This window comes from Culex quinquefasciatus, chromosome 2 (genome assembly GCF_015732765.1).
Source record: "Culex quinquefasciatus strain JHB chromosome 2, VPISU_Cqui_1.0_pri_paternal, whole genome shotgun sequence".
Taxonomy (NCBI): Eukaryota; Metazoa; Arthropoda; class Insecta; order Diptera; family Culicidae; genus Culex; species Culex quinquefasciatus.
The window spans coordinates 45642680-45664874 of record NC_051862.1 but is presented as its reverse complement, the minus strand read 5'-3'; the positions used below and the strand labels follow the sequence as shown (position 1 = coordinate 45664874).

The following is a 22195-nucleotide window of genomic DNA, read 5'->3' as shown; positions in this document are numbered from 1 at the left end:
ATTTGGGTGAATTTAATCCATGATTTATTCAAAGTATTCCGACTCTGACTCAAAAATAAGATGACTTCTATTAGCGTGTAGGAATTGTGCAGCAAAATTTTGACATTAAATTATCAGAAAACGTACTGTTTTAGACAAGCGTGTGCCCCAAAATTCCGAGTCGAGAGAATCGTTCCTTCAAAATTCATTGAGGGCTGAGCGCCAAAATCGAGAGAATAATGCTACCAACTCACATCACCATAACGCATGAGTTCATTCATCATACATCAACATCTAACCACTCCTTGTTCACCAAGCTGTGGTTGCCTAGGCAGTTAAGTCATTGCGTTTGTATGTCAAAGGTCTCTGGGTCGATTCCCGTAGTTGACAATTTTATTTTTGTTTTTGTTTTGACAGATGAACTTTTTGTTTGCAAATGAACCTCGAGAGAATAATTCTCTCGCCCATCTCGAGCTGTGTTCTCTGTGTCCGTGAATGGAACCACTATTCTCTCGTCTCGAGGCCATTATTCTCTCGAAGTAGCGCTGCCCAGTTTTGGGTGCAGATTTGTGATCTGTTTACAAAATTTGACATTTTTTTTTTTTTTTTTTACAGCTCCCTCCGTGTACGCACGAGAGCATGCAGCTAGTGCTCAGTGCTCCATCGTTTTTTCGATTTTTTTCGCCGTAATTGATTGTGGTTACCCGCGAGTTTGCTTCTCCAGCATGCCAAAGGCCGGCCGTGGCCGTGGCAGTTCGAGTGCGGCCTCGAAAACCCGCGAAGTTCGTCTACCGGCCGTGTGCAAAAGGTAAACAAACCAACGCCGTGTCGGCCGCCATCGCGCAGGGGAGCGTCAGCGCTGAAGGCATCGACAAAAAGTTACTACATCCTGGATATGTCCCAAGATCACCAGTGCGAACCCGTTCCGGTACTTCCGGTGCCACGACCAGTGGCACATCAACATCCGCCAACATCCCCATCAGGAACGAGTTCCAGATGCTGAGCGACGACGAAGAAAATAACAACTCTGACGGTAGCAGCACTACCGACGACGACGACGACGATGATGGTCGTGCACGGAAAAAAGTGCCGACTTCAAAAAAGAACAACTCTCCAGCGGAACGTAGACCACCTCCAATTTTTGTTTTGGACACGTTAGCGGACGATGTTGACGAGTTGCTGGAAGGCCTCGGATATTGTCTGAAAATTGGTAAGTCGGCAGTGCAAGTGATCACACTGACCAAAAAGAATTTCGACCTGGTGTTTGAAGAATTGAAGCGTAGCAACTTCAACTTCTACACATTCAACCCCGAGAAGCCCCCTGTTAAGGTCGTCTTACAGGGTTATCAAGACCGTCCGATCTCCGACCTGAAGGGTCACCTTTCGGACGCCGGAATAAAACCGCGGGAGATTAAAGTGCTCTCGCGCAAGATAACGGTAACAGGTACACACACACTGTACCTGTTGTACTTCGACCGCGGCACCGTCAAGATCCAAGACCTGCGGCGGACTAAAACGTTGGACGGTTTTTGGGTAAACTGGCGGTTTTACACCAAGAACCCGACGGACGTAGCGCAATGCCACCGTTGCCAGAAATTCGGCCACGGCTCGCGGAACTGCAACCTCCGGCCCCGCTGCGTGAAGTGCGGTGAGTCACACCTCTCGGAGGCGTGCGCACTGCCACGAAAGGCGGACTTGGGGGACAAGGCAGAACAAACCAAGCCGCGCGTAAAGTGCGCGAACTGTGACGGCAACCATACCGGCAATTACCGCGGATGCGTCGCGCGCAAGGTCTACCTCGAGGAGCAGGAAAAGAGAAAAAAGAAAGCGTCCCTCCCTCCTCAGCGAAGTACGAGCGCAGCCGTTCCTGCAGCTGGACAGCGTACGGTTCCAGCGGAAAACTCAGCGTTCCCTCCTGGTTGGGGGCGTTCGTTCGCCAGCGTGGTCGCTGCCGGTAGCGGCAGTACGGCCCAGCAAGAAGTCACCGGGAAGATCTCTTCACCCTGCCGGAGTTCTTTGCTCTCGCGGGAGATGATGACGCGGTTTCGGAGCTGCCGGAACAAGGCAGAACAATTCCTGGCCCTTGGGGAACTGATGATCAAACACATCTACAAAGGATAAATTTTCTGTGATCTAGTATTAAGCTTTCTCTTCCTCTATCCCATTTCCTTTGCAATTTCTGTAAGTTTTTTTTTATAGTTTTTTCTTACTCTTGCTAGTGCCTTAGTTAAAGAAATAATTGTTCCTAGATGGATTATGATGCAACACACAGCTGTAAGGAACTCCAAAACTCTGTTATGCACTTCAAAATAACTCATTGTATCTTGATTATTCACCAATAAAACCGAATTGAAATTGAATTGACATTTTCATGCTTGCTTAAAAATAGAAAACAAACAAAAAAAAATACACTCAACATTATCTCAACATTTAGCTTTTAGCCGAAAAAATGTGTGAAATTGAATCAAATTTGTGAATAATAACACAGAAATTTTATATTGTTGACGGATCACTTTTCTGGTACAGGATGATTTTGAGTCAGATTTTGACAGCATATTTTCCACACGCTCATTAAAATCGACTCATTTAGAGCCAGACCCAGAGTAAAAAAGTGCAAGGTTTTCAGCAAGAGGGATGTTTATTTTTTTAAATGAACAATGATTTTGTGAATAAATAGTGTTTTTTGGAAAGTATGGAAAATGCACGCAAATAAAAAAAAAATAATGTGAAATTCATAATTCTGGTAATTAAAAAAAAATGTCTATTTTAAATGGATGGTCCAGGTTCATGTTTTTTTTTCTTCATACATTTTTGCATTTTTTCCAAAAAAAAAAACTTCAGCGATCTATAGTGACCCCTAAAACTTAACCGATTTGGCTCAACATTGGCACAGTTACTTATTTTTGCAAATAAATCGAGTCAGGAGGTCGATTTTTTTATTGTTACCCTAGTGTTCAATCATTTCTATTCTCAGGAAACGCTTACCGGGGTTGACCGGGATTGAACCCATCCCATCTGCGGCTAGAGATCTACGTCAAAAGATCAAATAGGGTTGGACATCTTTTAAATCAAATTTATTAATTTTTGACTAAGGCGATACAGGATTGGTATACGAAATATTTCAATTTTTACAATAGTTTTTAGCATTTCACGTTAACTTTCTCGCAAATGGTTGCACGAGCCACATCACATCCTCTGTCATTCCAAGTCGTTCCACCGGAGAACCCAACTTCGATGCAGTTTTCGTTGCCTCCGTAGTTGTTGGGCTCTCCGGGGGCGTAGTTTGTGAATCCCGTTTTGTGACCGAGTGGTTTTCCGTTGGTGATCCACACAAAGTTTCCCTCCTTGCCGAGATCCGTTCCACCGATCCACCACGGTCCCTTGGCTTTACGATCAGCCCGAATAAGAGCCACCGCCAGTTCAGCGTCATCCTCGACGGAATTGACCGTTGCCATTCGGAGTCCGAGCGAGGCACAGTACTGCCAAGCCTGGAAAAAGTCTACGACCTTGTCGTTGAACACGTGGTAGCGCTGGTTGGAATCCAGCGCATCCGATCGAGCTAGCACTTCTTCAGTTGCGTTGAAGTCCGGAGAGGCGAGGCTTGAAGAAACCATCGCAATGGTAAGGACCAGGACTGCTGATAATGCTTTGGAGATCATCTTGTTGATACTGAAGATTCCTAGGCTAGAAGCACCATTTATATGATTACGAGATTTTGAAATTTGGCTAGGCAACAGTTGTGCGATATTTGCATTATTAGAAAGTCTTAATATTCTTGGAACTTGCGTCATGCCAAGTGACCCTGAAACAAACTTGAGTAAACATCCGATCAAAATGTGCAATATCTAATACATTGGAACAAAAAATTTTCGGGTCTTCTTAGTTTTGATAAAACAGTTAAAACTCGCATAGTGTGCAGGCGTTACGCTTTTTATTTCGTCGATTTCTCTTAAACCATACATTATTTTTACAAGCTTCAAAAAGTGTTTTGTAGATCTGAATAAAACCTACAATAGTAGTTTATGCAACAAGTTGCAAAAAGAGGATTTTTTCAGCACGAGTCGTACATTTATCCAACGAGGTCCACCGAGTTGGATAAATACGAAAAGTGCTGAAAAAATCAAGTTTTGCAACGAGTTCCATACAACATTTTTTGCAATTCCGAAAAACAATCAATCAATCAATCTCAATAAATCGTTTAAATCAAAAAAATGTTGAAAAGTGTTACTTTTCAAAACAAATGCTGAAAAGTGCAACTTTTCAGCACCCATTTCAGTGCTGAAAAGTTGAACTTTTCAGCATTTATTTTGGAAAGTGTTGCTATTCGATTCTGTTATTTTTGGTACAGAAAAGTAGGCTATTTCGTTGTTCAAGAATGACAGGAAAAGTAAGTAGTTTCACGATGGAATTGCAAAAATTGCATTTAAAAGATTGCATAAAATTTGCGTCGTTCCAGAGAAATCGACAAATTAGAAAAAAAACGTAATGCACCGCGTAAAAGTGGTTTATCTGTAAAATGTTGTTCTAGAGTATTCGAAGAAACACAAATCGTTACGCCTGCGCACTATGCGGGGTTTAACTGTATTATTTTTTTTAATAGTTGGGATGAAGTATTTCGAAGCTTTTAAATTCTAATTTTAATAAAAATTTCTTATGAAAATATGTCCAGCCTGTCATTCAATTACAAAATAATTTGATGAGATGATCAAACTATTTAAAATTGTAGATGCATTTACCAACAGTTGAACGAGAACATGTCTGAAAAAAAAAATCTTGGAAATCTTGGAATAAAAAATCTCCAGTATTGTTATATCACATTTTGATCGGATGTTTACTCAAGTTTGTTTCAGGGTCACTTGGCATGACGCAAGTTCCAAGAATACGACTCTCTAATAATGCAAATATTAAACAACTGTTGCGTGAAAAAATTTCAAAATTTCGGAATCATATAAATGATGCCTCTAGCCTAGGAATCTTCAGTATCAACAAGATGATCTCCAAAGCATTATCAGCAGTCCTGGTCCTTACCATTGCGATGGTTTCTTCAAGCCTCGCCTCTCCGGACTTCAACGCAACTGAAGAAGTGCTAGCTCGATCGGATGCGCTGGATTCCAACCTGCGCTACCACGTGTTCAACGACAAGGTCGTAGACTTCTTCCAGGCTTGGCAGTACTGTGCCTCGCTCGGACTCCGAATGGCAACGGTCAATTCCGTCGAGGATGACGCTGAACTGGCGGTGGCTCTTATTCGGGCTGATCGTAAAGCCAAGGGACCGTGGTGGATCGGTGGAACGGATCTCGGCAAGGAGGGAAACTTTGTGTGGATCACCAACGGAAAACCACTCGGTCACAAAACGGGATTCACAAACTACGCCCCCGGAGAGCCCAACAACTATGGAGGTAACGAAAACTGTATCGAAGTTGGTTTCTTCGGTGGAACGACTTGGAATGACAGAGGATGTGATGTGGCTCGTGCAACCATTTGCGAGAAAGTTAACGTGAAATGTTGAAATTAAGTTTTTGTTTTAAACCTTCTAAAATCGAAGATATTTGTTTTCCGTTCACGTAAACAACAATAAATAAAATCTATTAAATTGAATTCCAATTATGTATCTATTCATCAAGTAAATCCTAAAATCTCATTCAAATCTGCATCTTGATCAGCCAATTTCCATTTTCAATTTCGATACCAATCAACTCCGCCCCGAAATTCCCAATCAGTGCAAATTAAAAGCAAAATCCGCAGTCGCATTGTTGTGGCTTCCGAGCATTTCAAACTTATTCCCTTCGGAAGCAAGAGCATTAAAGGACCTGGTAGGTCCAGCTAAGGAAACCGACAAAGAAAGTGTCACAAAAATTACAACGGCCTCCTCCACACCACCACCACTTGTGGGTGATATTAATCTACTTTATAGGAAAAGTTTTAAAAAGCATATTGCTTCGCGGCGCTTTTCTTTCGTCGCTTTCATTGAGTGAAAGTTTTCCGCAAGCTTTTTATTGTGCGGCTTTTTTTCCCTCGGCGAGATTGTTACGGCTTTTGGTCGATGGAAATCGCCGGCCCTTTGTAATTGGTTGTGGATATTCTACTTAAGGAACTTCTAATTGGGTTGCGGTTGTAAGAGAACTTTGATATTGCGTTTTGTTTGTATGTTTTACAAATATTTAAAGATAACTGTAGTAGCAAGATAATTTTTGTTTGCAAAGATTTTTTATTTCATCTACAAAAGAAATAATAAACTTGAACGTTAATTTTAGCTTTTCAAATGTGTGGAAGATATACTTAATTGAAAAAAGAAATTGTTTTTGTGTGATTTTCTTAGTTATTTTTTTTTTTTGGATTTGCATATGCCGTAATTCATGGATTTTCAAGCTTCTTCAAGGCTGGTAACCTCTCCCAGGTAATTCAAGCACTCTTAAAAAAATCCATACCAATAAGGGTTGTAAATATTCGATAATGTGAGGGTATCTTGGGACGAGAATTTCCAATACACATCATAAAAAAATACCAATTTAATAAAACAACTTTTCTCCTCGAAACAGCAATTCACACAAACTGTATGTTGAAAAGTTTAATCTCCTGTACATAGCTTTAATTTATTTTTTTTTTATCGAAATTTTCCGAACAATATTTTTTTATATTTTGTTTATTCAAATTATATTTTTTCCATAATTATCTTCATTATTATCTTCAAATTTTCTCAACACACTAAATCGTCATTTCCCAAGGTACAAAATTTCGAATATTTACATACCATATTTGTATAGGGGTCATTTTCGGAGCAACTTCTTTCGATTTCGTTAGAGTTGGGAGATAATATTCCATATAGTGTAAGGTAAGTAAAACACTTTTTTACATACTGTATATAATTTAGAGATTTTTTCTGTTTTCAATAAAAACAGATTTGGAATATTTGCATTAGTAGATTCTGAAGGTATTAAACTTTTTATAATTTGCGTCATACCGAATGACCTGGAAAATTCAGTTAATCATATAACTAAACTCAACATATTTAATTTTAGAAAAAAACGATATTAAAAATAAAAACGCAAAATGTTTCAAAGAAAAAATATTTGAAGAATATTTTTAAAGGAAAAAAAGAAATGGGAAGAGGAAAAAATGATACTATAGTCGAATCAAAATTGATACGATAACTTAAAAAAATAAGGAGAACAGAAAACTACAATAATTTCAAGCTGAGAGTACATAAAAAATCATAAAATTCAAAAAAGTTGATTTATAAAATCGAAAAAACGAACGAAGGTGACTTTATAGATGTCGGCCATCATTGGGCTTCTAAGTGTATGAAAGTATGGCACAGAGTGACGGCACCAAATACCCATATTTACAAAAAGAATTTAGAGCACCCGCCGCGGGAATCGAACCGGCGACCCTTGGATTGTGAGTCCAGTGCGCGGTCCGATTGATCCACACGGGCGGGGATAATTTATTTTTTATTTTTTTTTTATGATTTATTAAATCTATCAACTAAATATTGATACATATGGTTCACATATGGTACTGCACAAATGTTTTGTATTTTAATACAACATTTTTCAAGTATCTTCAAGATGTTCCTGAAGACATTTTTCACAGTCATGGATCTGCGACGTATGCTCCCAGAAACAATTCAATGAATGAAATTTAAGCAAATTGTTTCAAATTTTGATGTTTTAGTGCAGTTCAATCGGCAATCAATAATTTTTCGTTTCAGTTGTTGTTTGCTCCAAAATTTGGTTCAATTCGGAGGAGTTCAAAAGTGTACAATTTTGCTTTGGATATTCTTTTGCGTAATAATTCGGAGCGTTTGGTACGGTATGTCCACGCATCCTTCCTCCCCTAATGATTCTGTGGAATGTGACTCGTTCACAGAATCTGTCTCTGCGGTTAATGCAACGCAGTAGGCCTGGCCGCTTTAATTTTTGCTATACATTTTCGGGGTAACTTTTATGTACCGCAATTATTAATACTGACAAGGAAGGACTTGGGGCGTAATCTAACCGCAAGTTCTTCCAGGATGCTTTCTTCGGACTGGCTGCGCTTGTGTTCGATTAGATTAGATTAGATTAGATAATCTTTTGCGTAATAAAATTCACATTTTTGTAGATTCCGAGCTTAACGTTTTGATTTATTTTTATTGGCCCACATACTCCAACAATGCCTTCAGCACCCCAGTGGCAGTGGCTCACGTGCTTCACAGATGAATCGCCGCTTCACGTCACAGTTCTTGTCGTTCCAGAACGTTCCATTGGGGTGGCCAACCTCCACGCAGTGCTCCGTTCCGTTCAGATTGTTGGGCTCCCCGGGTCCAAAGTTCCTGTAGCCGGTCTGGTACCCAATCGGCTTCCCCGTAGTGAGCCACACAAAGTGTCCTTCCAGGCCCAGATCCGTTCCGGCGACCCACCACGGTCCCACCTGCTTGGGGTCAGCCTCCTCGATGGCCATCTTGAGCTGGACGTCCTCCGAGGGGGACTTCACTGTGGCCAGCTCGAATCCGTACGATTCACAGAGGTGCCATGCCTTGAAGAAGGACACTTCCACGTGGTTGAAGACAATGAAGCGCTTGGGGAAGCACTGCACCGAGTCGTTGGAGAAAGCTCCGGCTGCGTACGGTACAGCTTCGTCGAGAGTTGGTTCTTCCAGGGAGGAATTGGCGCTGGCAAATGCCACCACGAAAATTAGCGATGCTAGTTTGGCCAACATCTTGACGGAACTGAAGGTTTGTTTACGAAATTGGCCCAATTTAAGGTGGTGCGAAATTTTCAAGGTTTCGCCATCGCGATAAAAGAACATTCGCTGATAATGTTTTGGGAGTGCACCCTAATGGAGGCTGCATGTTTTTGTTGTTTGGCAAGATTAAACAATATAAGCCAAAAATAGTCATGGGACGGTGATTCCCGGATTTTGTAGAATGAAAAGTTTGTTGGGAATTTCCGGAGGAACTCGGCCATGCCAACAGCTTGTTTCAGCAGATAGATAGAACTTCGTTTTCAATTATTAAAATTTTAATTTCATCAGATTTGCGACAAGTTGCAGTTGTGTCAAAATAATCGAAAAAAATGTAAGGTTGATGAAGTCTAGCATTTCAGAAGAGTTGAAGCAGGAGTTGTTACGATGCAAAAGTGTGGCTCTCCCATCGCATTCGTGTTGACAAAGAAGACATGCAACCAGCATTAGACGACATTCGTGAGATTTCTATCAGCGTTCATTGATATCAAATTCGCCCAATTTAAAGCTCCTTAAATTGAGCAGCACCTTGAACTTGAATTTCAGTCCGCTCAAAATGTTCGCCAAGGCTGCCACACTCGTGCTCGCCGCAACTTTTGTTGCAGCGACCTCGAACCCCTCAACCTTGGAATGCCAACCGAAGCGTTACATCGTCTTCAACTACGCCGAAGTTCCGTTCTTTGCCGCTTGGCGGCTGTGCGAATCGTACGGATTTCAGCTGGCCACGGTCCGGAACCCCTCCGAGGATGCCCAACTGCAGCGAACGCTGAAGAACACGGACCCCACCCTGCTGGGACCGTGGTGGATCGCCGGAACGGACCTGGGCAACGAGGGCCAGTTCGTGTGGCTGCCCAGCGGGAAGGCGGTCGAGTACCAGACCGGCTACCGGAACTTTGCCCCGGGACAGCCGGACAACCGGAACGGCGCGGAGCACTGCCTGGAGGTGGGCTGGGCGACTGGAACGACGCACTGGACCGATAAGAACTGCGACGAGAAGAAGCGCTTCATTTGTGAGGCACGTGGCCCGCTGACTTGTTGATAAGAAAGTTTGAATAAAACTTGAGATATTGATTGCATTACTGAGTGGGTGAAATTCGTTGCATCACGATAATTTCACAAATGTTTGCAATTTTGTACTATTTCTTCAATTATATTTCAAAAGTTATGTTTTTTTATTTCACTCACTTTTTAATATATGTTTTTTTTACCAACCATTTTCCACCATCGATTCGATCACAATGATTTCATCTATTTATTCCATCGGTAGCTGAAAGCGGCAGCCTTCACTTGTTTGAACTTTTGACATTCTGCGAACGAAGGAGCAATGCGCTAGATGCAAAAGTGCATCTCTTTTGATAAATCATCAAAAGAGATGATTAGATTTGCACTGGTGGTTGCACTTTGCGTTATAAAATCGGTCATAGGAGAGAGTTGTAAGATTTTTTTTGTAGATTATTGCACCTAATAAATGAACAACAAATGTCTCTAGCTGGATATTATTCACAATAGGAATGACCCGTTTTTTAGAAATAATGGAACCTGTTTTTTTTATAAAAAAGTAGGTTCAAATTTAAAAAAAATGTACTGAATTCAATAACTCATTCCCAATAATTTTAAAATGTTATAGCCACATTTTTGCTCAATACCGTAATTAGGTCTTAAATCTTAACAAGAGAAATACTACACCCAGAACTGGGCATCGGCATACGAGAGGATAAAGAGCACGATTCGGTAGTAAAATGGTACTTTGTGCGGACGGAGAGGATAAATCCCGTAATAACCGAGAGTACATTACTCATGGGTGACTAAGTGGTGGTCCTTTGTCCATATAAGCCAATCATTGGGATGAACTGTTCCAATGAACGAATGAACACGCGAGAGGACTATACTCTCGCAAAATAGCACTTTTCTCACGTTTCTTTTCGTGAGGATTATGCCCTCGTTCTTTAACTTTGGGTGCATGATATGATTTAAAAAAATTAGTTTATATTTGACCACTTTTCAAAATAGCTCGATCTTTTGATTATTTATGCAAGTTTATTTACTTTCCAATGAACTATACTGAAAAAATACAGTTTTCACTAACGAGCAACGTTATTTGAGCCCAAACTTCCAATTGAAATGCTGTCAAAGGCAAACTTATGGGAAATTGGGCGAGCTTTCCGGTGAAAATATTTTAAAGACTAAAACATTGCCAGAAAATGACCAAAACCTCTGTTTTTTCAACAATTTCATTTATAGCCCCGCTGTATCTTCACAAGGATTGGACTTAGACAATGGTCAATAGAGTCATTGGAGACTGTAAAATTGTCTGAAGAATCGATTCACGCACTTGGATTTTTAAAATTTTGACTTTTCAAAAAGCAGTTTTAGTAAATGATTTTCTTTTTTGGAAGAGTTGCTCCATCCTATATTTTTTGTGAGTTTTTTTTGTAACATATAAGGCTATTTTCAATAAAGTTCACAAAAATTTCCCACGAGTTTGTCTTTGACCACTTTTTTATATGATGCAACGGTTTCGAGATAAAACAATATTTAAAATACAAAATACAAAAATATTCAAAGCATTTACGTCCATCTCAAATATTAGCGTAGGATAACATGTCTTCAAAGTTTCATTGCAATCGGAGAGGGTCGAGGAAAACAAATACCTTTAAAAAATCCTGTTTTGCTTTGTTCAGTGATTCGACAAAAATAGTATTTTTTCTATTTTTTAAATAGTCTACCTTTGAAAAAGTATATTCGAAAAAGTGGCAAAAAATCTCTTCAATTTGCTTTTTAAGACAATATTGAGAAATGGCTTTGCTAAGAATGAAAATTACCAAAAATCTGTTTTTTGAAGTTCTACTCAATTGACCCTCAATTTTCCATCGATGATATCATGGAAACCATGGATCAGATTTTCAATGGCTTAAATCATCTTATCATATTCAGCGATGGAATAATCATCATCAAAATAAAATCACTGGACGTTCATCAAGAGAAAAAAAAAATCCGAAGAGAGCATGGCTCTCCTCTCTCACGCATGAAAGATTGGTAAAAGGAATCTAAAAAAATCATCATCTTGATTATTCAGCGGAACACCTTTTTCACTACTGCACTTGCAAGTGTAACGTTACACGTCGAAAAATGTCCTGTCAAAGTAAAGTGAGTAAACAAAGTGAAATAAATATTTTTAAGTGGAAATTCACAAAAAACATCAGCAGATTGATTTTTTTTTGAGACTTTCGTGAGCGATTTTCTTTTGCGTTATTTTCCTCCTCTCTCTTTCGCAAGTGAATAAAGTTCGCACGTGAAATTTTTTTTTTTTGCGATTATTCCATCCTTGATAATATTATTGAAAGTACAAAAAATCATAAGTTTGACATGTCAGAAGGTCGTATGTTGCGTTTTTTTTTAAACCTGAACAGTTCTTGAAAATGTTGCATGAGAGTTTATTCAATTCAAAGATATTTCAATGTTCTTTACCAGACAAAAAAAGAAAATAGGATGACAAAAGACTAGACAAAAGTTCAAAACTGAAAATGATGTCAAATGGACAAATTCTTGAAAAGATTTTTTTCAGGTTTAAATATATTTTTCAGAATGCTGTTCAGCAAAAGCATTGGAAAATAGTAAATCGTCACCGTCGTGCTAACTTGACGTACGTTCATTTTGGGCCAAAATGAGTTAAGAACGCCGATCCCCAACATTCGATTTCAATCCTGAGATATTCAATGAAAATCAAAAAAACTTCGTGCATTTTTGTCACTTTTCATATAAAAGAAGTTTCAGTCTTGTCGTGCTATTTTGACACAGCCTTAAAATTGATGTAAATGCGACAATTGGCCAAAGGCATTCCAGATCAGGACGCGTTTGACACAGGGACAATCTCGAAAACTGTAAACGTTTTCAATTATAACTAGGGACTGCGGCTTCTAAATTCAACCAAACTTCGGGGCAATCCACAAAATGGTTAACCAAACAAAACGTGTTTGTTATTGTTTACATTGCGTGCTCTTGATTTGTTTATTCAAGGTCAAATATTAGAACGCGTTTTTCTTTGAACGTCTAAAAGCGACGTACGACGAGATAGCACGACTGCGTCGAAATGTAAAGATTCTTATCTAAAATTGACTAGGAAAGATGCTTTCAAACTTTGTATTCTTTTACACCCTGAGATATTTTATGAAATTAGTTTTTTTTAATATTGTGTTTTTTACAAGAATCTTAACATTTTTTCATGAGGCAATTTGTCGCTTTTTTGTTTCTAAAAACAAAAAAGAGAGCAAATTGTACACAGTTTCGTTTGTTTTAAACACATGAAAATGTTAGTCGAGAGCGTAAATGTCACCTTTTTTTTATTTGAAAGAAAAAAAATCAGATCGGATCATATCAATTGCTGTTTTGATCTAGCTCAAAATAATTGAACTCAAGATTAAGCTCTTTTTGAATTGAAAATACTCACAATCAGCTTTTTTAATTCGTAACCTATTAATATTCTAAAAAAATTGTTTTAAGTATTTTCTTAGGATGATTTTTGATATCTTTGTTTTAAAAAGTTTATAACACTATTTATATCGCATTCATCCCGAGTAGGGGTAAATAACACGGGAATACCAAATTTTGGTATTACTTGGGCAAATAACAGCGACCAAAATGTGCCCTTGGTTGCCCAGTAATAGATGGTAAAATACCATGAAATCATACCAAAATCTTGTATGTGTAAGGGCACAACAATACCAAACCATGTTATTCCAAGGGTAAAATAATACCTCAAAATAAAACCATTTCAATACCAAGTTGAGGTCTTCTGGATTTTTGAACATTGCTTGAATACCAAAACTTTTTAGGTATTCCCGCGCCCTTGGAAAATCATATTTTGGTATTTCTGTGGTCTTTCACATACATGATTTTGGTATGATTTCATGGTATTTTACCATCTACTACTGGGCAACCAAGAGCACATTTTGGTCGCTGTTCTTTGCCCAAGTAATACCAATATTTGGTATTTTCATACCATTTTTAGTGCAGTAGTTGCAGTTAGAGAAAAAAACGGAAATTATTCATATGCAACAGCCAAATCTACTCAACTGATGATTCCATGTTGTTATTAGTGATATTCTTCACCACACCGAATGCATTTGTCATTGATGAACGGCCTGTGCTTGAAGTTCTTGAAGCTTCTGAAAAATAACAAGATTGAAAAATAAGTATTATTAAAATGAAAATGAATTGAAATTCACCAAAATTCATTAATCTGTCGATTGACTCGTTTTTAAAAGTATTTGGTTATCCCGACTTAGAGATATTTCAACGTTTTTGAAAAAAATATTAGTGGGTATATCACACTAATTTTTAAAATCATCTTTAACATTTTTGGGTTTCAAGTCATTTTAGCGCAAAATTAATTAACTCGTAAATTTTTTTTAACAAATTTCCCATAGTTTCAGAGAAAATTGATGAAACCTTTCAATATTCAAATTATACCAAAATGTGCCATCCTGACTTAGAAATTTTTTCACAATTTCAAGGGGTATATCAAAAATGTTTAAAATCAAGTTTAAAATTTCCGGTTTTGAATGAAAGCATTCGCTTTGAGACATCATTTAAGCGCAACATTAATTATTTTGTCAAAATTGGTCAAAATTTTCCCATAGTTTCAGAGGAATTTGATAAAACACTTAAATACCAAAATAACACCAAAATGTGCCATCCTGACTTAGAAAATTTTCCACAATTTCAAGTCATTTCTATACGGAGTATATCAAAAATGTTTAAAATCAAGTTTGAAATTTCCGGTTTTGTTTGAAAGCATTCGCTTTGAGACATCATTTTAGCGCAAAATTAATGATTTTGTCAAAATTGGTCAAAATTTTCCCATAGTTTCAGAGGAATTTGATAATACACTTAAAAACCAAAATAATACCAAAATGTGTCATCCTGACTTAGAATATTTTCCACAATTTCAAGTCATTTCTATAGGGGGTATATCAAAAATGTTTAAAATAAAGTTTGAAATTTCCGGTTTTGAATGAAAGCATTCGCTTTGAGACATCATTTTAGCGCAAAATTTATTATTTTGTCAAAATTGGTCAAAATTTTCCCATAGTTTCAGAGAAATTTGATAAAATACTGTAATACCAAAAGAATACCAAAATGTGGTGTTCGATCATTGACAAATTCTGCAATTTTGCAATTTCAAAACAATACCTTAAATTGGTATGATACCACATTTTGCTCTTGCATAATCCTTAAGACAAATTTTAAAGGGTCCAGGAATACCAAAATTTGGTATTGATACCAGAGAAAGGTATTATTACGCATTTCCCTTGTTATTTACCCATGCTCGGGATTTAATGGAAAAAGGTAGTTTGTTGTTGATACATTTTATAATTTCATGAACTTTTGAAACAAGATTTGTCTCCCACCACCTAATTTATTTTTGTTTTATTTTCTGAATGAAAATAATTTTATTTTTCCAGTGTCCAACGTAATTTCCGAGTGGAAAATCAAACCCAACCAGGGAACACAAATGAAAATGCGGGCCCACCGCTTGCATTTTGGAATAATCAAAGCGCATAATTCACTGACTGATGATGGTGCACTTCTTTTCAACTGCACCAGCACCATAGCTATCGGATGGAAAAACCAATCTTCAATCGAAGAAAAACCATCTCAAATTTGCTCCACAAATGATGCACAGCTGAAGGGAGAACACAGAGCTCTGATTGTGATTTGAATAACCATTTCGATTATGATAAGTCGATGAAGATGGCAAAGATGATGATTGGAGGTTGGTGGATATAATGATTGAACTTTATGATTCGAACTTATAAGAACTAATAGATTTGATCAAAATAAATTACAAAGAATGCAGCAAAGTTTAAAATCAAACTCATTTGAAGAATTCAATATTTACAGAGACTGCACACCCAAATATACATCTTAATATCTGCTCATTGCCTTAACTTTTTATCAATCTCACTAATTCCGAAAGATATCTCCAATAAATTCCCAGCTTAACGGTATCGTCCCCAACCGGTTCATCTGGGGAACGATAACAACAAAGTGCACCCAGTTGCTCCGCGGAACGAGAACCTCAAAAGACTGTCAAAATCCCGGTTCCCAGCCAAAATGTGCTTTAAATTTCATCCCACGCACACGACAATCGTCGTCAGCCAGTGTAGTAAACTGTGGCACGAGATAATCCACTGCAATTTGCATTTCCTGACCCTGATGGAACGCGGGTTTGAACCCCATCACCAGCGTTCTCCTCCTCAATGGAACTCACCGTCGTGGGCGATAACGACAATCTTGAGCCGCGGATGCGTTGCAGCGCGCCAAAATTAAGATGTGCTGCTGCTCCTCTTCAGGTTGTGAGCTCAAGTCACAACCGGCACTCCTCCAGCGGCTGTCAGAGGTGTGAATCCAGTGGAAGCCAGCCCGGCAGCAGACATCAGCACAAAGGTGGATTCAGGAAAAAAATAAACAGCGAAATTGCCAATGTAAAATTATCATGTTAATGGGTTTTATTGATCCATTGAATATTCTTTGATTCATCGTTCCATCTGGGACGTGACACCTTGATACTGTGCGGCGAGTGAGATCATCACGGAGAAGTTTTAGTGGCGTCTCAGGTTGATATTGGCTTTCGATGTTTCAGGAAGTTTGTGCGGCGGCATCACACTTCCATTTTCCAAAAGCACATCGATTTATGAGCACTATGTTTTAGGAACGCGGGGCTTGTTCGCCTACCGCTTGGAATAAAACAGATAACGTCATGATTCGAATTCCCGGACGCTTCGAAACCCGGACACTTCATCTTGTTTTATCAATTATTTGGATATAAGTTCGCATTATGAATGTCAAAACTGTGTTATTTGATGAACTCCAACATCAACTTTCATTTAAAGTTTGTTTGAACGCTGTAGTTAATGCCAAAACAATTAAATACAATAAAATTATAAGTTTACTAAAAATGCGAAACATTTCACTTGAAATATTTCATAGGCGTTCGAAGCACCGGGAAGGCAAAGCAGAAATTTATGGTTTCGATTTCCTTAAATTCTAGTTAATTTTCATATAAACTATCGATTGTTTTGATGTTAACAGCTTATTTGAGACCTAAAGAATGCCATTCTCTAACATTTCAGTCCAAATTTGTGCGATTCATAAGTAAAATCGAGTGTCCGGAATTCGAAGCAAAAGTGTCCGGATTTCGAATCAACTTTTATCAGTGTCCGGAATTCGAAGCACAACAAGTCATTTTAATTTTAAAATTCTGATGAAAAATTGTTAGAAAAGACATATTTTGCATGCATTTTCTTGAAAATGACTGTTTATACTACATCCTTATGATATTTCTACATGTCCAACTTATTACATGATTTTTTGCCAGCTATAACAAAAATGATATGCTACTAAGTGTCCGGATTTCGAATCATGACGTTATTTGTGTGCTGGAATGTTGGTTTTCAGGAACGAAAAAAAAAACTTAACATGCTCTTTTCTCGTGTAGCTCCAAAATTGAAACTGTTTCGCAGTTCCAGAATTAGTCACAGCATTAACTTGCCTTATATTACCACTCAAACACCCATGCTCGCGAAAAAGTCGGAAGTGAGCAACTCTCTACGAAATCGGCCGATTTCGACCATTTTTATTTTTTGTATGACCAAATAAGCTATTTTGCGTCATTGGTTCACCCATACAAGTCTCCATAAAATTTTGGCAGCTGTCCATACAAAAATTGTATGTAAATATTCAAACAGCTGTAACTTTTGAGTGAATTTTCTGATCAATTTGGTGTCTTCGGCAAAGTTATAGGTATTGTTGAGGACTTTTAAGAAAAAAATAGGTACACGGAAAAAAAATTGCAGATTTTTTTAATCAATTTTTTTTTCACTAAAACTCAATTTCCCAAAATACGTATTTTTTGATTTTCGAGATTTATTGATATGTTTTAGGGAACAAAAATCCGCAACTTTTGAGCCATAGAGAAACATGGTCATGAAAAAGTGATTTATGAAAAAAACGAAGTTTCATGCAAAAACAAGTTTCACATTATTTTTTAATGCAAAATTGAATTTGCAATCGAAAAGTACTTTACAGATTTTTTGATAAAGGGCTCCGTTTTCAAGATATAGCCACCGAAAGTTTGATTTTAGCGAAATATTTGCAGTTTTTCAATTTTTAAAAATAGTGACCATGAGTGACCATTTCTAAAAATATTTTTTTGAAAAGTTCAGAAAATTTGCTATACAATTGTCTAAGAGACATTGAAGATTGGACTTCGGGTTGCTGAGATAGAGCCGCTTTAAGAAAAAGAAACACAAAAATTGGAGTTTTCTGAGTCTCACCAAAATAACCCATCATTTTCTAATGACGATATATCAGCAACTAATGGTCCAATAATCAATGTTAGTACATGAAACATTCGTGAAATTTTCCGATCTTTTCGAAAAAAATATTTTGAAAACTTTTAAATCAAGACTTACATTTTAAAAGGGCCAAACATTGAAAATTACGCCCATTTAAAATGAAAGTCTTGATTTTAAATTTTGAAAACTATTTTTTTCGAAAAGATCGAAAAATTTCACGAATGTTTCACACATTAACATTGTAAATCGGACCTATAGTTGCTGAGATATCGACATTAGAAAATGGTGGGTTGTTTGGGTGAGACTTAGAAAACATCAATTTTCCTGTTTTTTAACCTTTGCTGGGCAATATCTCAGCAACTAAAGGTCGTATCAACAAAGTCCGAAAAATATAGAGAATTTTCTCAGCTTTTCAAAAATATTTTTTTCAAAGGTTGGCAAACATGGGCACCAATTTTAAAAAATGAAAAACTGCGACTATTTTCAAAACTGTTACCTAAAACTGGCTTTAACTTGAAAACGGTGCACTTTATCAAAAATTCACTAAAGAACTTTTTTATTTCAAATTCCATTTGACATCGAAAAATGAAGTTGAAAAATTTTTGCGACCAATATTTCGATTTTTTGAAAAAATCTGTATTGATTCAAAAAATCATAACTCGGTCAAAGATTTTTTGCCCATTATGGAAATTTCTGAAAAGTTGGCATTTTATGTCCTCTAAAACAAATAAAAAAATAAAAATAATGTTTTTTTTGCAAATCAAGTTTTAGTGACAAAAAAAGAAATTAAAAATCAACATTTTTTTTACCGTGTATCATTTTTTTCAGTGTAGTCTATATCCATACCTACAACTTTGCCGAAGACACCAAATCGATCAGAAAATTCCATACAGAAGATACATAATTTTGAATTTTTACATATAATTTTTGTATGGACAGCTGCCAAATTTGTATGAAAAATTATATGGACAAACTAATGATGCAAAATGGCTTCTTTGGGCACACCGAAGGCACGAAAAAAGTTTCAGCCGGATTAAAAAATTCAAAAAAATCGAATGACCGAAATTTCAGAGAATTGCTCAAGGCCTTCGGATCAGTATGTTCAATTGTAAATGAGCCCTTAATTTAAAAAAAAGTAGGGAATTAAAAGAAAACTGTGCAATGGTAGATCTCATGGAGTTTTTTAGATTTCTAATTCTATAATCGAATTTTCGCCCTACGTCAAACAGAAAAAATATCATCATAAAAGATATCTTACAAATCACAAACCTCACAAAAGTAATATAAGCATTTATTTTTTCAACATATAGAGAAACACGATTTTTTAATACAATTCTCATCTTGTAAATTGTAATTGCTCATAAGTTATTTGAATGTTCACCCACCTCATGAAGATTCCACAGTTGACCCATCGATAAATAAAAAAAATTTCAATCAATTCTTCCACATTCAGCAACGCTGCAATCTTGATTTAAATGGCAAAACCGGTAGTTACTCGGATTAATTTAATATAAACCAAAAAGAAATATTAAACTCGCGACCACCTTTTCGCTTCCATCTTCAACGCCTCGAAGAAGCACGTGAATTCTTCTCCTTTTCTCTCCAGCGCTTCTCAATTTCGCTTCGTTAGCTCTCTTTTTTTTTGCGCTAATCCTCGCGAAATGATAGTTTGCTGATGTGCATGTGTGTGTGTTCTCCCAAATCCGGCTTATTTGAAAGTGGTCCCCTCAAAGCTGGTGACGTGCTGCGGCTGCTGCTGAAATGAATATGATCATGAACAAAAACACAAAAACGCAAAGAAAACAACAAAAAAATAACGAGATTCAACAACAAACGAGAAGATTTAAGCTTCCAAATCGATATGACAGTAATATATTCTAAATTTATTAATGCTATCAATATGAGAAAGGAGAATTTGGCCCCAAAAGAAGAGAGGGGGGGGGGGGATTATTATTGGTTTGCTTTCCTTTTGATTTGCTTATCCTCTTTATTTTTAGGGGACTTTGGTTTCGTGGAGGGTGGGTATTGTGTGTGTGTTTGTGCATCATTCGTCGACATATCTTTTGTGTTTGCATTTTATTAGTCCAGTGTTGTCAAAAAATGTGTTGCTGCTGTCTTGTTTTGTTTACTCATTTTGATTTTGTATGCTGAAAATAAACAGGTTCAAAAATGCAAGACATCGATTTTTTATAAGAATTTTTAATTATTATTATTGAAGTTAACTTAGTGACAGTTTTTAAATGAATTAATCTGTCAGACTTATTAATTACTTTAACTTTGATAAACTAAAATTTGTTCAAAAAATCCTTTCAAATAATACATCTCTATGATATTTTTCATACGTACGTATTATTAATATGTAAAGTGTACATATCTGTAAATTTGTAATAAAAAAATGCAAAAAATTGCAATTTAACTTAAATTAAACATGTTTTGAGAAAAAAATATATAATGCTTTAACAAAACTTCAAATGTCTCAACAATATTATACTACTTTTCAAGTGCCTTGATTGCCTCATACATCATTGTCTCTCACGTGCCTCATCTTTTAAGTACACAGCTAAAAAAGTAGTAATCCAGCTGCGTGTAAAAGGCCAGGGTGTAAAATAAATATTGCATTATTTTATGCAATTTTATGTGATTTTACACCCTGAAATATGTAGCCCATCAGTATGGGAAACCTACTTGACCGAAATGACAAGCTCATATATGCGTTTATCCTTCCAGCTTTCTATCGGTCTGATGGCCGAGTGGGCTAAGGCGTCAGTCCTTACTGATGGTGCTGGGTCTGAATCCCGTCGGTTGCAACTTTTTTTGTGTTTGAAAAAATTGTACATGCAGTGTGTAATATTAAGTGTTTATTTTGACGAAGGTGATGTGCATGCTTTTGCATGCGATTTTACCATCGGATTTTTTGCTGTGTATCAATTGTTTCAAGAACCTACTCATTTGATGATATCCGGTTATCTGGGAATCTTTTTTTACTGTTTGAGAAGAACGCCTAGTATCTACAGCTTTATCACATAACAAATCAAGTATCTTATCAATTTATCATAAGTGCTTTCAATTGGAGATATCCGGTTCGAACAAGAACTAATTTTGATATCAAGTGCTTCGGATATCTCAAGTTTATTTGTTTACTTGATACAGTTTCAATAAACCCCTTGAAAATGAAGTCGAGCTTTCCAATCACTATAAAATGGATCCATTGATTGTAAATTCATTACAATCTTCAATATGTCGTTCAAAGCAGTAGCCTTTGTACTAGCAGTAGCTCTGATGTCAACCAGTTCAGTTTCTCCCCTTGCAAATCCTACACCTGCTAAAAACTCATCCTTGGACATCTCAGCCCGCGCCGGCTTCGCCAACTCCTACCAGCGGTACTTTGTCTACAACGACGAAGAGCTGACCTTCTTCGAGGCCTGGCACAAGTGCCGAGCGCACGGACTCCGGCTGGCCTCGGTCCACTCGGCCCTGGATGACGCGAAGCTGAAGGTGGCACTCGCCCAGAAGGACATCAACCAGCGGGGACCGTGGTGGATCGCCGGGACGGATCTCGGCAAGTCGGGAAGCTTCGTGTGGATCACCGATGACAAGCGGATTGACGGGCGGACAGGTTATACGAACTTTGCCCCGGGAGAACCGAATAACGCGGGTGGTAACGAGCACTGTTTGGAGGTGGGAGGTGGGCCCAAGGGAACGCTGTGGAACGATTGCGCTTGTGACCTGAAAAAGAGGTACATCTGCGAGTTGGATAGTTGTGACTGTTGACTGAGTTAGGAATAAAAATATTTTATAGAATTGCAGTTTGTTTAATATTTGAACTGATAGCGAGTTTCACCAAAAGCACCATAAAAAATGAAATCTAACTCCTTGTGAAAGGGCAAACACAGAATCGACATCCGGAAACCAGCAGTCGAACAATCGTGGGACGTAACGTATCGTGACGTAACCCACTGGTCCACTTTTAAAATTTATGCTAAGATGTTGCTGAACGCTGATTTAAAAATGGACAAGGAATTATAATCCACTAATGACCTATATGGCCTCTGGTCAGTGGTGCTTGTGACTAACCGTCCTCAAAGCCGGTAATCGAGTGGAATATTAACATTGATCTAAAGATGGCTATTTTT

At 37.5% G+C, this 22195-nt stretch overlaps 5 protein-coding genes across 5 annotated transcripts; 3 read left to right on the top strand and 2 right to left on the bottom strand.

The window, feature by feature from the left end:
• Window positions 1-3119: 3119 nt before the first annotated feature.
• Window positions 3120-3638, bottom strand: LOC6038743 (pulmonary surfactant-associated protein D). The gene has a single exon (XM_001848430.2). The coding sequence runs from the start codon at window positions 3636-3638 to the stop codon at window positions 3120-3122; it is 519 nt and encodes a 172-aa protein (XP_001848482.2).
• Window positions 3639-4969: 1331 nt separating this feature from the next.
• LOC6038742 (pulmonary surfactant-associated protein D) lies at window positions 4970-5488 on the top strand. The gene has a single exon (XM_001848429.2). It carries the CDS (start codon window positions 4970-4972, stop codon window positions 5486-5488), a length of 519 nt encoding a protein of 172 aa, XP_001848481.2.
• A 2591-nt stretch (window positions 5489-8079) lies between these two features.
• LOC6038741 (pulmonary surfactant-associated protein D) lies at window positions 8080-8711 on the bottom strand. The gene has a single exon (XM_001848428.2). It carries the CDS (start codon window positions 8677-8679, stop codon window positions 8140-8142), a length of 540 nt encoding a protein of 179 aa, XP_001848480.2. The 5' UTR covers window positions 8680-8711; the 3' UTR covers window positions 8080-8139.
• A 509-nt stretch (window positions 8712-9220) lies between these two features.
• On the top strand, window positions 9221-9782 carry LOC119767286 (pulmonary surfactant-associated protein D-like). Its single transcript, XM_038255562.1, has one exon. It carries the CDS (start codon window positions 9260-9262, stop codon window positions 9740-9742), a length of 483 nt encoding a protein of 160 aa, XP_038111490.1. The 5' UTR covers window positions 9221-9259; the 3' UTR covers window positions 9743-9782.
• A 5674-nt stretch (window positions 9783-15456) lies between these two features.
• LOC6038739 (perlucin) lies at window positions 15457-21833 on the top strand. Its single transcript, XM_001848426.2, has 2 exons — window positions 15457-15478; window positions 21412-21833. Exons 1-2 carry the CDS (start codon window positions 15457-15459, stop codon window positions 21831-21833), a joined length of 444 nt encoding a protein of 147 aa, XP_001848478.2.
• The last annotated feature ends 362 nt before the right edge of the window (window positions 21834-22195 follow it).